Raw genomic sequence first — 17,692 nt, forward strand, 5'->3', positions numbered from 1 at the left:
GAAAGAACAGGGGCTCGATGGGTTAGGCCCAGAATATTATAAAATCATAGGTCACCATATTGCTGGCCCCTTTCAGATGCTTTGTCAGGCACTGTGCACTACAGGGCAGAATGTCGGTAGGCTAGCCCATGCAACTATAGTGGTCCTTCCCAAACCAGGCAAAGATAAAGAACTGTTGGGCTCCTATCGCCCGATTTCCCTTTTGAACCAAGATCTGAAGATCTTTGCTGGTATAATGGCCTCCAGACTGGGGAAAGTACTACCTGCGCTGGTACATATTGACCAAACTGGATTTGCACCTGGGAGATATGCATCTGCTAACATTCTAAGAGCACTAAGTGCGATACAGGTAAAGGATGGGAAACTGGGGGATGCCATCAGTGCTAACTTAGATGTTGAAAAGGCGTTTGACAAAATCTTATGGGACTATTTATTCTGGGTTCTTCCCCAATTTGGTATTATGGTGAAATTCCTCATGGGTATTCAGGCACTTTACACGTGCCCAATGGTGCAAATTCTGGTGAATGGACAACTCACTCCCTCTTTCATGCTGCAGTGGGGGACGAGGCAGGAATGCCCATTGTCGCCAATGTTGTTTGTTCTCTCATTGGAACCTTTGGCGTGCAAAGTCCACCAGTCCCATACAATACAAGGCATACAAGTGGGCTTGCAGGAATACAAAATTAACTTATTTGCGGACGATACGTTGATATTCATGGAGGATGCCACTCATAATGTATTCCAGTTGGTGGAACTCATCCAGCACTTTGGCTCCTTCTCCGGGCTGTGGATTAATTTTGAGAAATCGGAGGCGATGGCGTTGTCTTCTGCCTGCCCTTGTAGCTCCTTGGCAAATTTTCCCTTAGCATGGAAAACGGGGCCTTTGAAGTATGTGGGGTGTATTTACATTTGGATTTTGAGATCATGTATAAGAAAAATGTGCGTGAGCATCTGGAGACTGTCCAATCATTGTGCTGCAGATGGAGTGATTTACCTGTATCGTTCTTGGGCAGGGTAGCCTTGGTAAAGATGGTTCTTTTACCTAAATTATTATATCCCTTTCAAATGATGCCCCCCCCTATGGGTTACTAGAAAAGATGAGGGGGTGAATAAGGGGTTGGTGTAATCTTTTATTTGGACATCTCGCACAGCCCACATAGGGGTTGCCAAGCTAGAGCAGTCCAGGGAAAATGGGGGCGTTAATTTACCGGACTTTCGCCTTTATAATGTGGCGGCCCTGCTATGTTGGTTGCACGAGATACACACAGAGGCATCTCGCTAAGCTCTTGGGTATATATGGTTGCAGGGGGCTTCTCCTCACACTGTCTATAATGCTCTCCAAGCCAGGGGAGCACGGGTCACCCTATCACCTTTGCTAAGGCCACTGCACAGGGCATAGGAATGGTGGCATTCAAGAATAGGGGGAGCCAAGGGAGCCTCGCTGTTCCTGGTACTTGTACATATCCCAGATTTTCCTGCAGGTCAAGGCTTTTCTATATGGGATTTGTGGCAAAAAGATGGTTGCAGATATGTGGGTCAGATTGTTGAACTGGGGGGGGGGAGACGTACCCCCTTTCCAGGAGTGCCAAGCAAAGTGGCATTTCCCTGATACTTTTTTACTCTCATATTACCCACTTAGACATTACATTGTATCCTATCTGAGGAGAACTGGGGATTGCTGCCCTGCTTTCACTCGACTAGACACATTGTTTATGCAGATGTCAGTCTCTTCCACCAAGCTCTCAGGGTGGTATAGAATGGACAAGGAACAGCGAGTCCCCCAATTTCTTGACAAATTTGCCATGAAGTGGAGTGATAGTCTGGGGGAGTCCCTTACAAGGCAAGATCTGTCCACCTGCTTTGAACTAGCTTTCAAATTAACACTTAATGTGAGACTACATGAAACCCAGTTTAAAATTCTACATGATGTTTATATCTCTAAAAGTAGAGGGAAATCGATAGGACTATGGGACACTGAAGTGTGTGATAAATGTGAAGTAGGTAGGGGCACTACAGTGCATCTTTTTTGTAATGTATTAAACTTCAGCTATTCTGGTTCCAGAGTTCTCTCCGTTATAGAAGCAGTACTGGGAGTAACATGTGAATGGACATATGCATCTCTTTTACTGGGATTGGAATCTAATCTTAGTGTCCAGGGCCTTTTGGAACACCAGTGTCATTTTGCACTTTTGGTGTTATTGCTGGTCCGCAAAACAGTGCTTTGTCATTGGGTGGGGAAGGATCCCCCACCCCTGGCTGAGTGGAAGGCTAGTATGTTGCAAATGGCATCTTGGGAATTGATCCCCAGTTCCAAGGAGGGGATTCTGGGACTGTATAAGGATCTTTGGAAGACACTGCAGGCCTCCCTGGGTGGAAAGCCATAGTCACTACCTGAGAGGACACGGAGTAAGGGGAGGGAGGGATGGGGGGGTTGTGGGGACTTTGTTGGTGGTTAAGATAAAAATGAGAATGATATACGAGGACAACCAACTTATAATTGTACTTGTTTAATCACTGTGCTTGTTGTACAAAGAAAACCTGACTGTTTGGTTATTTTGGATGTTTGCTGCTATTTGTTTCGAAATATTTGTTGAGTGTATCATTCTTCAATAAAGATATTAGAAAAAAATGTACATTCATCCCAGTAGAGCTCAGAAAATGGAGTTGCCCATTGATGGTGCCTGTAAGAAAGGTAGGGCCCTAGAAGGTTCCTGGAAACATTGTGTCTGGACTTATCAAAGATTCAGGAATTCTGGACCCAGGTATAGGTACATTTGAGTGATATGGTGGGTGTCATTTTATCTATGAGTGCTAAGATAAATCTTTTGTTTCAAATGGAGTTGTATGAAGGAATGCAAGTGTCTGCATTGTTCATTCGCAAAGCTTTCTTGATGGCAGAAGGGTTGTATCTTGTTACAATGAATAGAAGAGCTACAGGCACTGACATTATGGCAGACCCAAATACATGAATTACTCAGAATGGAGAAGATGTCAGTAAAAGTGGCTGGGGAAAAGGCAAAGAACAACTTTCTTAAGACAAGAACAACCTTTATAGGCATGTTAACTATGAAAGTTCGTACTACCTTGTTAAATAATTTAGAAGTTTAAGAAGTGGGTGGAGGACTGTGTTTTCAGAACTGCTAGTCTGAAGACCACTGTGAAGGAACAATGTGGTGAGTCTTCCAGGGTTTGTACTTTTAACTGTTTGCTGGGTGGACAGGGTGTGGGGACTAAGGACGGTTTAGTTGACTGCTAGTCCTTTCTGATATGCTGTCAACTTGCTACTGTATGTTGTTTTCGGTTTACTTTCTTGCTTGCAATAAAATATATATTTTAATGGGTGGGGGATGGGAGGGGATGGGGGGAGGATGGAGAGAATTTGGAGGAATTCAATACAAAATTCTGACAAGGCAGTTTGTTGTATTAGGAAACATCTTATTGGCACTGTTTCAAGAAGTCTTTGTGATATTTTGGTTTGAACATCCTGTTCTACCTATTGTCTCAATAAACGATATTTAACATAAAAGGGTCAGAATAAAAATATGCAGGGATCTCTTATCTAGTAAAACAACAACAGCAAAAATTCCTTCAGGACAAAGAAAGATCTCTTAAGAGTCCATTCTCTGGAGGCTACAGTAGCAAACTTGAAGGAGCTGAGGGAGACAAGAGAGATACTTAGAGGAGGCCTATAGGGAAATTGTAGAGAAGTCCACCTCCAGTCTGGCAACCCCTGTGCTGCATTGGAGGAGGGAGTTCTCCTAAAAGGACAGCATCACCCTGGTGAAGCTGGAAGTAAACCTGTAGCCAGGACCAGCCCATCTGAGGATGTGTCTCCAGGAGCTTCTGCCCAGAAGGGAAGGGTTAGGATGGCTGTTGTAGTTGGTGATTCAATTAATAGGCATGTAGATAGCTGGGTGGTTGGTGGATGTGAGGATTGCCTGGTCACTTACCTGCCTGGTGCAAAGGTGGCAGACCCATTGAGTTGGCGGTAAGGGCTCCCAAGCTAACACAGCGGTAACCGGGCAATGCGTGACACTGCCCGATTACTGCCGGGTACACACCGGCCGTACAAAAATAAAAAGATTTTTGTAGTCCCGGAAATGGTGCACGCAGGGGGTGGGAACTATATGGTACCTAAAGGTTGAAAGGTTTGAATGCAAAGTTTTAAAAAGGGTCCTAGAGGTGATTTGGGAAACTACAGACCGATGAACCTGATATCAGTGTCAGGCAAAATGGTAGAAACTATTATAAAGAACAAATGGATCAATATTCAGTCCACAGTGGTCAGTGTTTTTTAAAATGCTGACTGCTGCAGGCAGAATTAGCCCCAGATATTCAATGCTGGGCCATGTCTGGCCACCAGCATTGAATATTCGGGGCTAATTCATCAAGTACTAACTGCTGGAACTTATGCGGATCAAGGCAGTCATTTGAGGGAGTCAGCTACAATATGCAGGAATGAGTGGGCATTGCTCCTGCCCACTTCACCAGTGGACCACCAGAGAAATGGGCAGGTAAGTTCACAAACATGGGGGGGGGGGGAGGGGGATCTAGCAGGGGACTCCAGATTTCATTCCGGGAGGAGTGGGCATTGGGCCTTTGTTAGCATTCGCGGGTGGTGGGAGGGAGGAGGGAGGTCCTGCTGTGCTTCAAGGGGGTGGGGGTGTAAGGAGGGAGGGGAATCAGAAGAGGAGGTTCTGGATGTGCCGGGAGAGTTGAGGGAGGGAGGGGGATGGTACACTTCATGCCATAACCCGAATGTTAACTGGGCACTGGCTGATATTCAGACTGGTGCCCGGTTGACTTTGCAGCATAAAGTTAGCCTTTTTTCTGTCCTAACATTTTTTCTCTACTAACTTGCTATGTTTCTGCATTGCCTTAACTCTGCCTCTATACTGCCCACAAACTACTCTGATTTGGCATGGGTGATTAGAGGGGACATTCAGCACACTGTCAGGTTAAGTGCAGTTAAATATCCCCCGTTAGCCTTGGACAAGCAATTTAAATGACCAGGAACATCTCCTGGACAATTAAGTTGCTTTGAATATAGACCCCCAAATTACTGAAAATATAGTCACATTTCACCTTTATTTGATATACCACAAATAATAAAAAACAAATCTATTTAGTTTACTGAAGTGTAATGAATAGAGGGGGGATAAAAGGAAGGACACATAAGGTTACCTATTGTATAGTCATAATTATAGTAAATAAAAACAGAGAATGAAAGTTCTAATACTAGAATTTTGAAAGCTATATGAAAGAAAATTGGGAGCCAGTGCTCGGCAACAAGATATGGTGTGCCCCGATTGTATTTTTTTGCACAATGGATTAATTTTACTGCAGTAATTCTGTAATTTCCTTAGCTGGCCCCTAAGAAGTGAATTACAGTAGTCAATTCAGGATATCACCAAGGAGTGAAGAAGTAACCGAATGGTTTGAATATCAAAAAGTGAGCAAGCTGAACAAATTAGTCTCAAAGTATAAAATGATGCATATATCAACATGGAAATATGACTAGTAAAGGTCAGATGACTGTCCAAAATAACCCCAAGGACTTTAACAAAAGTCACTCAATGGGATTTGCACCTCATGAATTGTATGTAAAGAGGAAAATGTTGGCTTAACACCCAAAGTGAAAAGTGCTGTTGTAGTTTTGGAAGTTTTCAGTTTCAGGCTATTGTTTATTTTTTATTTTTTTTCAATTTAAATAAGTATTTATTGAATAAAAAGAGATAACACAAAACAGAAGTTCAAAGAAACACAACATCATAGACAAATATTACAGAAATATTACAGGATTTCTCTAATAAGATTAAAAACATCATATTCTAGTGTCAATGAACATCTTTAAAAAGAGAACAAAATGATAATCCTATATAATAAAACCCACCTCCAACGTTCTGAAGTTGGCAGCGTGGACAAAAAGCTTGAAGCATTTGTGCTACTGCCTCCTGTATCCAGCTCCTGATGACGTCTCGCAATACCAGATGCGTCACCAACGACTCTGCCCAACCGGCAGCCGCTTCACACCTCGAAGATACTGACAGGTGAACAGCGGAGGACAACGGCAGGCAACAACAGCAGGAGCCGCTTCAGCCTAGAGGAGCCGCCAAAAAGAAGACGCACTGACAGATGCAGGGCAGCGGCAACAAAGGAAACGACCAGCTGCTTCAGCCCTAGACAGCACTGACAGGTGAATGGCCACAGACAATGCAGGAGGCTGGGATGGGGACAGAGAAAGGAAAAAAAAAAGCAGATTTGTCTCTCACACACACACTGTGCCTCTCTCTCTCTCTCTCTCTCTCTCTCTCTCTCTCTCTCTCTCTCTCTCTCACACACACACACACAGCATGTGGCAAAAAAAGGTAAACCACAGAAAGAAACATCACACACACACTCTCTGGAGGCTGGGATGGGAATAGAGCAAGGAAAGAACCAGGGAGCTACAAGGAAAAAGATGATGCACTGATGATGAGGAGGAACCTGATGGGAAAAAGGGAGAATTGATGTGGAAGAGACTGCCCACACTCTGACTCACACACACACACACCACGTGGCCAAAACAGGTAAACCACAAAAAGCAAAATCACAAACACTCATTCTGGAGGCTGGGATGGGGACAGAGGAAGGAAAGAATGGAAAACCAGATTGCGGATTGGGGGAACAACAGTGATTGATTAGGAGGACGGAGATGGGGACTTGGACATTGGGAGAAAAGGGTGAGCAGGTAGTGAGCTAATGGCAGACAGGATGGGAAGCTATTTGGAAATGGATGATGCACTGAGGATGAGGAAACTAAAAAAAAAAAAAAAAGAATAAAAGAGTAACACAAACTGCTTTGTAAATTCTTTACACTACATCCTAAAAACACAATAACAAAACAACCAACAATACAACAAAACAAAAAATAACAAATGAAATTGCACATAAAAAAACAAAAACAAATGTTCATTACAAACACAATTATAATAAAAACCACTTTCAACACAATCATTGCAAAAAACAAATACCTTGCTAGCGCCCGTTTCATTAGTCTCAGAAACGGGCTTTTTTACTAGTCTCTTATAAGTATCCAAGTACACCAAAAGACTAACTTCCATACTTTATCATAGATTTATTAAAAGTACACCCTTATCGGGCTATTGTTTATTAACCAGTTAGCAACTGAGTTCAGTTTTCCAGAGATTTCCATAATAGTTTGTCCTGTAGGTGATTTCAATGGAAATAAAAAACGAATATCATCTGCACAGAGAGAGAAATTTACACCTAGCAATTGAATGAGCAGAACAAGTGGCGCAATAAACACAGCATAGGGGTTAAACAGTAAAGGTCAGAGCACTGAACTCTGAGGTATACCACCACATGAAACCATAGTTATAGTTTAATGGGAGAAAGCCAACATGGATTTAGCCAAGGGAAGTCTTGCTTCACCGTTGTGCTACATTTTTGAAAGCATGAATAAACATGTGAATAAAGGGAGGGGCATAATCGAAAGGGACGCCCAAGTTTTGCTGAGGACGTCCTCCAAAACGTCCCAATGGAGGGGCAGGGAAACCCATATTATCGAAACAAGATGGACGTCCATCTTTCGTTTCGATAATACGGTCAGGGACGCCCAAATGCCTGCCATGAGAGGGAAAGCGCAGGGTACAAATGTAAGAAAAAAAAAATCCTGAAATTTAGTTCATCCTTAGAGATGGTCATCCCTAGACTTGGTTGTTTCTTATTTTCGGCGATAATGGAAACCAAGGACGCCCATCTCAGAAATGACCAAATGCAAGCCCTTTGGTCATGGGAGGAGCCAGCATTCGTAGTGCACTGGTCCCCCTGACATGCCAGGACCCCAACCAGGCACCCTAGGGGACACTGCAGTGGACTTCAGAAATTGCTCCTAGGAACATAGCTCCCTTACCTTGTGTGCTGAGCCCCCCAAATCCCCCCCAAAACCCACTACCCACAACTGTACACCACTACCATAGCCCTTATGGGTGAAGGGAGGCACCTAGATGTGGGTACAGTGGTTTTCTGGTGGGTTTTGGAGGGCTCACATTTACCACCACAAGTGTAACAGGTAGGGGGGGATGGGCCTGTGCCCGCCTGTGTGAAGCGCACTGCACCCACTAAAACTGCTCCAGGGACCTGCATACTGCTGTGATGGACCCGAGTATGACATTTGAGGCTGGCATAGAGGCTGGAACAAAATATTTTTAAATTTTTTGAGGGTGGGAAGGGGTTAGTGACCACTGGGGGAGTAAGGGGAGGTCATCCCCGATTCTCTCCAGTGGTCATCTGGTCACTTTGGGCACCTTTTTTTGCCTTGGTCGTAAAAAAACAGGACCAGGTAAAGTCATCCAAGTGCTCGTCATGGACGCCCTTTTTTTCCATTATGGGTTGAGGACGTCCATGTGTTAGGCACGCCCAAGTCCCACCTTTGCTATGTCTCCGACACCCCCCCCCCCCTTGAACTTTGGTCGTCCCTACGACGGAAAGCAGTTGGGGACGCCCAAAATCGGCTTTCGATTTTACCGATTTGGACGACCCTGTGAGAAGGACGCCCATCTTCCAATTTGTGTCAAAAGATGGGCATCCTTCTCTTTCAAAAATGAGCCTGATAGTTTGGTTGATATTCAGCCCACAGCGGTCAGTGGGTTTTTTGTTTATACTAACCGCCGTGGTAGAAGAACTGGCCCACATATTCAATGCTAGGCTATGTCCTGGCATGAGTATTGATATCCAGAACTAATAATAGTGGGTCTGGCTGCCGGAGCATATACTGGTCCCAGCCAGTATTCAGCCAGGACCCACAAAAGACTCTTATGTGGGCCCCAGCTGAATATCAGCTGGGACTCGCATAAGGGATGCAGGTGCCCTCTGCTCCTTTGATTCTCCTTCCCTTCCCCATGATGCCGATCCCCATTATCTCTCCCCCCCCCCCCTCAAGGGCAAGAAGGCCAACCAGTCCCACCCTCATCCCCCCCCCCCCCCCCCCCCGTCAGGTGTCAATATATTTTATATTAGAGTCCTAATTTACATTATTTAACTGCTACAGTTTTTGCTGAATATAACAAGCAATTGAAAAGTTTTCATTTTTTTTATTATGTAGCCTTGGAATATAAGCTACATACCTTTTTTTCATGAAAAACCACCAGGCCAGTGTTCCAAGGGATGAGATCCTCCCTCCCTCCCTTCCTTCCGCCCCTATGATCAGATCTAATAGCATGCAAATTTAGGCACGCTATTAGCTCTGATCATAGAGGTAAAGTGCTGGAGGCACAACCTTCCTGCACTAGTTTAACAACCCAGATCTGTCAAATGCAGAAGATGGAGGTTCGTGGGACCCTAAGACCTTCACTATCCCTTTGGCCCTGGTGGCCTAGTGCCACCCCAAGCCCCCCCCCCCCATGGGGCCTGGAGGTCCAGTGGACCTCCACTCCCTCCAAACCCCCCCCCCCAACATAAGGGCAAGGGGGTGGGGGTTGGAGATCTGGTGGATCTCCAGCCCCCTAACCCCCCTTCACATCCATAGAAAGCCCTGGTGGCTAGTGGGCCACAAACCCAATCCCCCCCACCTCATGGTCTAGTGGCCCCCTCTCCCCCCATACCTCCGCAATGGAGGAGGGAGTAGATATAAGGACAGGGGTGCTGGACAGGACAGATTGGGACACAAAGGGAATGACAGACATGGAGAAAGAAAAAAGTCATAGGATATAGTGAAAAGCAGAAGATGGATGGGACTGGGGATGGAGGAAAGGAGCAGAGGATGGATAGTACTGGGGGGGGGAAGATGGATGGGACTGGTGGGGGAGGGAGAAGAGCAAGGGTTGGATGAGGCAAGGGGGTATGGGAGGGGCAGTGGCCTACCAAGGGGGGCGGTGGGGGTGGTCTACCCCGGGTGCACGCCGCTGGGGGGGTGCCGCGCGCCTGTCGGCTCTTCGTTTTCATGCTCCCTTTGCCCCGGAACAGGTTACTTCCTGTTCCGGGGCAGAGGGAGCATGAAAACGAAGAGCCGGCAGGCGTGTGGCCCCCCCCCCCAGCAGCGTGCACCCGGGGGGGTTCTTTCGCCAAGGGGGGCGTCACGCTGTTCCGGGGGGGGCGCTGCACGTGCACCCGGGGGGTTTCTTTCGCCAAGGGGGGCGTCGCGCTGTTCCGGGGGGGGGGGGGGCGCTGCACCCGGGGGTGGGGCGCATCGGTGATCTGCCCCGGGTGTCAGCCCCCCTAGGAACGCACCTGGGGAGGGGAACAGTGGAAGGTGGGGCTAGGAGGTATGAGTAGAGGGGAGGGGAGCAGGAGATGAATGGGGCTGGCGGGCTATGAGTAGAGGGGAGGAAAACAGAGTGGAAGATGAATGGGGCTAGGGATGTGGGTGGAGAGGAAGAGGAACATAAGTACATAAGTATTGCCATACTGGGACAGACCAAAGGTCCATCAAGCCCAGCATCCTGTTCCCAACAGTGGCCAATCCAGGTCACAAATACCTGACAAGATCCCAGAAAAGTACAAAACATTTTATACTGCTTATCCCAGAAATAGTGGAATTATGGATAGGAGAGATGGAGTGGGAATTTGAGAGGATAGTGAATACCTTGCAGTTTTAGATATGAGTTCCCACGTATATTGATGGGTTGGGAGAATGAGTGAGGGTGTGAAATGAGGAATATGAGAAGAGGGGCAAGAAAAGGGGATGATGTGGGGAAAGGTTGAGACATAATGTGAATTACCTGGAAGACTGGAGAGAGGATGAGAGGCATTGAAAAGGGATGGGGGTACTGGGGAGGGGTATGGGAGGAAAGTGATGGGTCTCTGAAGGGGATTAAGTGAGGGTGGAAATAGGGTTAAAAAGATAGTAAAGAGAGGCATTAATGCCACACCTCTCCACTCGGGGCAATGGGGTATAAGGTAAGAGACAGAAGAATGGCCTTGGAGACAAGGGAAGGAAGGAAGGAAAGACAGGGATGGAGCTGGGACTGATAGGGTGATGAGATGGAGTGGAGAGTAGATGAGGTCTAAAAGGCTGAGTACAGAGGAAGGAAATGGGGGACTACAGAAGTGGATGAAGGATGGGGGAGGGGTTTAGGAGAGTGGGTAAGGAAGAGTCAGAGGGGGCAATGGGAGTACTGGAGAGGGAATGAGAGGCAGATGGTAAAAGCCAGTAGGTTGATGAGAAGTGAAATGGAAACTAAGGACTAAAGGGTGAGAGAAAAGTAGGGGGAATAAAAAACATAAAATGAAAGATCAGTGCCAGACATATGTCAAGAAGGAAAAGAAGAAAAAATGGAAAAGAGACTGGGACCAGCCCAATTAGAAAAATAAAATGCTCAGACAACAAAGGTAGAAAAGAGAAAATTGTTTTTATTTAATGCTTTTTAAGGACTAAGATGTACCTGCTTTGTGAAATGTACATTTTTTTCTATTTTTGTGTTTTGCAGAGTACAGGAGAAAATATATTTCTGTTTCTCTTTTACCAGTATTTGCACTCCTTACAGAGTCTGGCTTTCTTGAGGGGGGGGGTCCCTCAGTTTTTGTGGTTCCCTATTTTGTATCACATGAGGGTTTGTACATGTTCTGCTTATTTGACTAAGGTGACACATTCTGATAGCATATAGTGTCTGTGTTGGAATGTGTAGCAGGTTTCCGTTTCCCAGTAGCAGGTATATTGGTGCTCTACGGTCCAATGTAATATTTATAACACTGGATTAGGGCTGTTGTATGTTAAGTTTTCTGTATAGGTTTTGAATGCCTTTTTGCAGGGTTTTGAATTATTTCATAAAGTGTCCGGTCCTACTTGAAAGCAGGCTCTGGGGCAAACAGGTTTTTTTTTTCAATTTAAAGAAGTATTTATTGAATAAAAAGAGATAACACAAAACAGAAGTTCAAAGAAACACAACATCATAGACAAATATTACAGAAATATTACAGGATAATACGATTAAAAACATCGTATTCTAGTGTCAATGAAAATCTTTAAAAAGAGAACAAAATATAATCTCTTATAAGTATCCAAGTACACCAAAAGAGTAACTTCCATACTTTATCATAAGGTTTATTAAAAGTACACCCTTATCCATCCCCTAAAACAAATAGAAAAAATAGAAGGGGGAAAAAAACCCTCAGCACATCCAATCCCCATAGCTCAAAACGAACAGTGTGTAACAAAAGGCATCCAAATATCTTCTCACTTATCTTCATTGTTTTGATATGCTGATTTTAGTCAGCATTTTAGTCTGGTGTGTGTGTTATTTCTTTAATAACCATAATAAATATGTATAAGACGTACATATGCAAATGATATGCTAATGTACCAAGCCACACCCTTTGCTCCCCCCCCCAAATGAAACAGTCAAACTACGCCTATGGCAGCAGGTACCTGTTTCCAATAGAAAGCAATGGGGAGGCTTAGTTCTCTGAAATTACTGATCCTATGTTTCAGGTTTTCAACACTCTCTGAGAAATTCACATTTTCTTCCTGCATGCTAAATTTGGAGAAATTTTCTTTATTTAAAATATATATATCATAAATCCAAATATATCATTTCTTCAAAGTGGTTTACAAGAACACATTCATAAGACTCTACAAACAAATTAATAACACTAAAAACAGTTACATTTGAAAACCAGAAACATAGGCTCAGTAATTTCAGAAAGCCAAAACTCATAAAACATTAAAAGCACTCCCTGTGAGATGTCCTTATTGCCCCTTAACTGATTCCTACTGCCATTTTCTACCCTATTTGTCCAACACGGAATAACCAAGTCCATTTGAGAGTTATCTTGCTTATGGACAGATAGAGAATGGGATGGACAGATGTACAATGGTCTCTTTTATGTAATTCATTTCAACATTCCATATGATGGAAATATAAAAATTAAGCAAAGGGAGGTATCACACAGATTTGACAACGCCAACACTCCCATGAACCCATACCTTTTTGCAGACCTCTGACAGTTCAACTAGTGACTTTGTTATACAGTGCACAGAGCTTGATGCTTCCTTGGTCTCACCTTGAATAGCTGACGGTCTTTGCTGATCTCTTCAATGCAGAAAGCTTTGTTTTTCAACAGGGCTTCATCTTCAGGACAGGCCACAGATTTTTTCACTGCCAATTGCGTGTCCACCAAGTTTATATTGGAAGATGAAGGTTTCTTTCCTAACAAGACAAACATGTGTAGATGAAGAGTAAACACTATTCCACCATCAGGATCGTGTGTTCCTTATTGCAACATCTACTCAGTCTTACTGGTAACACTCACTGCATCTCTTACTCCTGAGTAATAACATAGGGCTGGATTTTTAGCCGGCATGTTCACCAGATTGAGTTAAGTGCTGGGTTTAACCAGGGGCGTAGCCAGACAGCAGATTTTGGGTGGGCCTAGGCAAGAAGTGTGTGGGCACCAAATGTTCTCTCCACACCAAAACAATATCACAGCTGGTGGGAAAATGCTTCTCTTCAGTCTCCACCTTGGTAGTCTGCAGCAGGCATGCGCTGAAAACAGCATGCGAAGGTGCCAGTATTGTGGAGAGCAGCATTTTCATTACCATGTGCTACTATTGGATGGGCCCGAGCTCTAAATGGGTGGGCCCCGGCCCACCCAGGCCCACCTGTGGCTACGCCACTGGGTTTAACTTAATCTGTATATTCAGTGCTACTATCTATATAAGTAGTGACGCTAAACTGCCTATTTTAGAAGTGCCATTTACATTTTGGACATCCATAAACCAGCATTTAGATGTCTATTGTGCATAGACATCTAAGTTCCAATTTTACAAAGCTGAACTTGATAGTGTCAGAGTGGTCACTGGCCGAATCCATATATTTAGAGTGGCATTTTAGAAGAATCTGAAACTGAAGAATGTCCAAATGGCAAGGGGGTGTGGTCTAGGCCTGTTCTGGGTGAAACTAGAGCAGGCCCAAAACATAGACAATTATTCCCTATTTCAGAAGGGAAATGAGCATCTATGTCCAAAAAGATGGACGTTGGAAGTTAGATCTGCTTTCAGGTATGTCCAGGTTTCAGAAAAGTGCTCCTATTGAGCAGCGCTGCACTGGAAGGATTAGGGAAGGTTACTTCTTTCATCCCCCCAAAAAAGTTGGCAACGTATACTGAACTGTTTAGGGAAAAATAGATGTCTATGTTTTTAAAAGGTCTGACATACCTGTTTATGTTCCAGCTATGTTCCAGCACATAAATATCTATATGGAGGCTTCATATCATAGATGTTCATATGCTGCCACAGAAACAATTAAGTTCCTGTGTTGACCCGTTAATATTTTAGACATCTCTTTTTCTAAAACGGATGTTCATGCTGCACTTCACCAGCACATTAACATCCATCATGTATTTTAGAACAGGGTCGCTGTCAGCAGATCCTGCACTAAGATACTAGCAGAACTTCAGACATCCTGACTTGGATATCTAAATTCCGATCTGGACATCCTTTCTAAAATGCCTCTCTAAATATATGGATTGGCTAGTAACCACTGGCTCTATCCAATTCAGGCCTACTAGCAGGCCTAAACTAAAATTATCCATTTAGCAGCTAAATATCACTGCTAAATTAATAATTTGTAGCACTGTCTTCGCTTTTTCCAATAACCGAGTGATTGAAATGGCCAGTGCTATCCATAGTGGAGGAGTGGCCTCGTGGTTAGGGTGGTGGACTCTGATCCTGGGGAACTGAGTTCAATTCCCACTTCAGGCACAGGCAGCTCCTTGTGACTCTGAGCAAGTCACTTAACCCTCCATTGCCCCAGGTACAAATAAGTACCTGTATATGTAAGCCACACTGAGCCTGCTATGAGTGGGAAAGCACGGGGTACAAATGTAACAAAAATAAATATCATTTTTGATATTTTATGGATAGGGGAGTTATGCATTGACCAATACGTAACTCCATTTGAAAACCAGCCCTATTCAGTCTGTCTAGTTATTCTGGTCTACAGTGTTAAGAAAAGAACCCAACAGCCAACTGTTGAAGCCTGAATGTATCTAGGATATTGCTCCTTATCTAACATCCATGAACATCTGACTGCCTGATCCATCTGTCTTTCTGGATGGTAACTGGTGATCATCAATTTGCTGGCATCGACTTGGTGTTTGCTGGTTTTCACCCAGTATATATTGTTGCTAGATCATGCTTTTTTTACCAAGAGCTTTTTTTTTTAAATTTATTATCACCTGTCCTCTTGCCTCTGCTCTCGGAGTGAAGGATGGGTTGTTTAATATTTACAAAACCTCTATGGATGGCAGAAAGGCTTAAATAATCTCATTCACCTGTTTGCAGTTGGAATTAGAACTGAGGTATGTGGAAAAGTGATGTTCCTGAGGTCATGCATAGACAGTGGCAGGTCTGGGATTAGAATTCACGAGTTTCTGAATTCCAGTTCAGTGTTCTAATCTTGGTGATACTGTAGCAACAGCCTTTACGGGCACTTTTCATACTTTCAGCAGGGCAGGTAGTTTGAAAGTCCATTGGGTACTATTCATATCTGTGAGCCTATGAGTTCTTTTTCTAAAGGAAACTGCACAAAAGTATCCATAGTCTTTGCACCTGCTTTAACTACAGGAAAGTACGCACACAGATTTGAAAATGAAAAACTATACATTTAGGGCCAATTCTATAACTGTATTGCCTGTATATATGTTGCATCTATTCTAGCAAGGAAAATAGACACCTACTGTGACGAAATGGTGACTTTTCCAGCATGTAAATTAAAGAAAACATTTCATGAAGTTTATTTCTCTAGTTTGACCAGCAGGTGGTGCATATTTATGTTTAAAGCTGTTACAGAGAAATGACTGTTTCTTCTTTAGTTTAACACAGATAAGAGGTAACCAACAGTGATGTGGCCAGCTACTTTTAAAATTTGCTTTTCTCGGCTCTGATTGACCCAGGAGCTCAAATTCAGTCAGGATGTACTGGCTTTTTCTCCAGTCTTAGCCAGGGAGAAGAGAGAGAAAAATCTCTTTGCTGAGGCTCTGAGGCCCTGTGAACAGTTATATTTTGATAACCTGTGAGCAGCTATATGTCCTGAACTCCCCAGGTACTATTTAGATAGTAAACAAATGTTTAGATAATGTTATAACTGATCCATATTTCAGTTACCTGTTATTACTTTCTTATTGCTACTACTACTACTACTACTACTTAACATTTCTAAAGCGCTACTAGGGTTACGCAGCGCTGTACAGTTTAACATGGAAGGACAGTCCCTGCTCAAGGAGCTTACAATCTAAAAGACAGGTGTACAATCTAAAGACAAGTGTACAATCTAAAAGGCAAGTGTAGAGTCGATCTGATAGGGCTTACTATATTTCTCGAAAGGTTAGGTGCCGAAAGCAGCATTGAAGAGGTGAGTTTTAAGCAGAGATTTGAAGATGGGTAGGGAGGGGGCTTGGCGTAGGGGTTGAGGAAGATTGTTCCAGGCATAGGGTGAGGCAAGGCAGAATGAGCGGAGCCTGGAGTTGGCAGTGGTGGAGAAGGGTACGGAGAGGAGGGATTTGTCCTGTGAGCGGAGGTTACAGGTGGGAACATAGGGGGAGATGAGGGTAGAGAGGTAGTGAGGAGCTGCAGACTGGGTGCATTTGTAGGTAAGGAGTAGAAGCTTGAATTGTATGCGGTATCTGATCGGAAGCCAGTGACTTGAGGAGAGGGGTGATATGAGTATATCGGTTCTGGCGGAATATAAGACGTGCGGCAGCGTTCTGAACGGATTAAAGGGGGGATAGATGGCTAAGTGGGAGGCCGGTGAGGAGTAAGTTGCAGTAGTCAAGGCGAGAGGTAATGAGAGCGTGGACGAGAGTTCGTGTGGTGTGCTCAGAAAGGAAAGGGCGAATTTTGCTGATGTTGAAGAGGAAGAAGCGACAGGTTTTGGCAGTCTGTTGGATATGCGCAGAGAAGGAGAGGGAGGAGTCGAAGATGACTCCGAGGTTGCGGGCAGATGGGACGGGGAGGATGAGGGTGTTATCAACTGAGATAGAGAGTGGAGGAAGAGGAAAAGTGGGTTTAGGTGGAAAGACAAGGAGCTCGGTTTTGGACATGTTCAGCTTCAGGTGGCGGTTGGACATCCAGGCAGCAATGTCGGATAAGCAGGCCGATACCTTGGCCTGGGTCTCCGCGGTGATGTCTGGTGTGGAGAGATATAGCTGGGTGTCATCGGCATAAAGATGATACTGAACACCATGAGATGAGATCAGTGAGCCTAGGGAAGAGGTGTAGATTGAGAAGAGAAGGGTTCCAAGGACAGATCCCCGGGGAACTCCAACAGATAGTGGGATGGGAGTGGAGGAAGATCCATGAGAGTGAACCCTGAAGGTGCGGTGGGAGAGATAAGAGGAGAACCAGGAGAGGACAGAATCTTGGAACCCAAAAGAGGACAGTGTGGCAAGAAGTAAATCATGATTGACAGTGTCAAACGCCGCGGATAGATCGAGGAGGATGAGGATGGAATAGTGGCCTCTGGATTTGGCGAGGAGCAGGTTGTTGCAGACTTTAGAGAGTGCTGTTTCTGTCGAGTGTAGAGGGCGAAAACCGGATTGAAGTGGATCAAGGATGGCATGAGAGGAGAGAAAATCAAGGCAGCGACTGTGAACGGCGCGCTCAAGTATTTTGGAGAGGAAGGGTAGGAGAGAGATGGGGCGGTAGTTGGAGGGGCAGGTAGGGTCAAGTGATGGTTTTTTTAGGAGAGGTGTG

The 17,692-nt window shown here is 44.6% G+C and overlaps 1 protein-coding gene across 1 annotated transcript in view; it reads right to left on the bottom strand.

Moving 5' to 3' along the window:
• Positions 1 to 17,692, bottom strand: part of LOC115462027 (transmembrane protease serine 9-like) — a 93,079-nt gene that overhangs the window by 36,605 nt on the left and 38,782 nt on the right. Inside the window, exon 9 of the mRNA XM_030192074.1 lies at positions 13,003 to 13,148. Coding sequence (XP_030047934.1) covers positions 13,003 to 13,148 — 146 coding nt within the window. The remainder of the gene's footprint in view (positions 1 to 13,002; positions 13,149 to 17,692) is intronic.

This window comes from Microcaecilia unicolor, chromosome 2 (genome assembly GCF_901765095.1).
Source record: "Microcaecilia unicolor chromosome 2, aMicUni1.1, whole genome shotgun sequence".
Classification (NCBI taxonomy): Eukaryota; Metazoa; Chordata; class Amphibia; order Gymnophiona; family Siphonopidae; genus Microcaecilia; species Microcaecilia unicolor.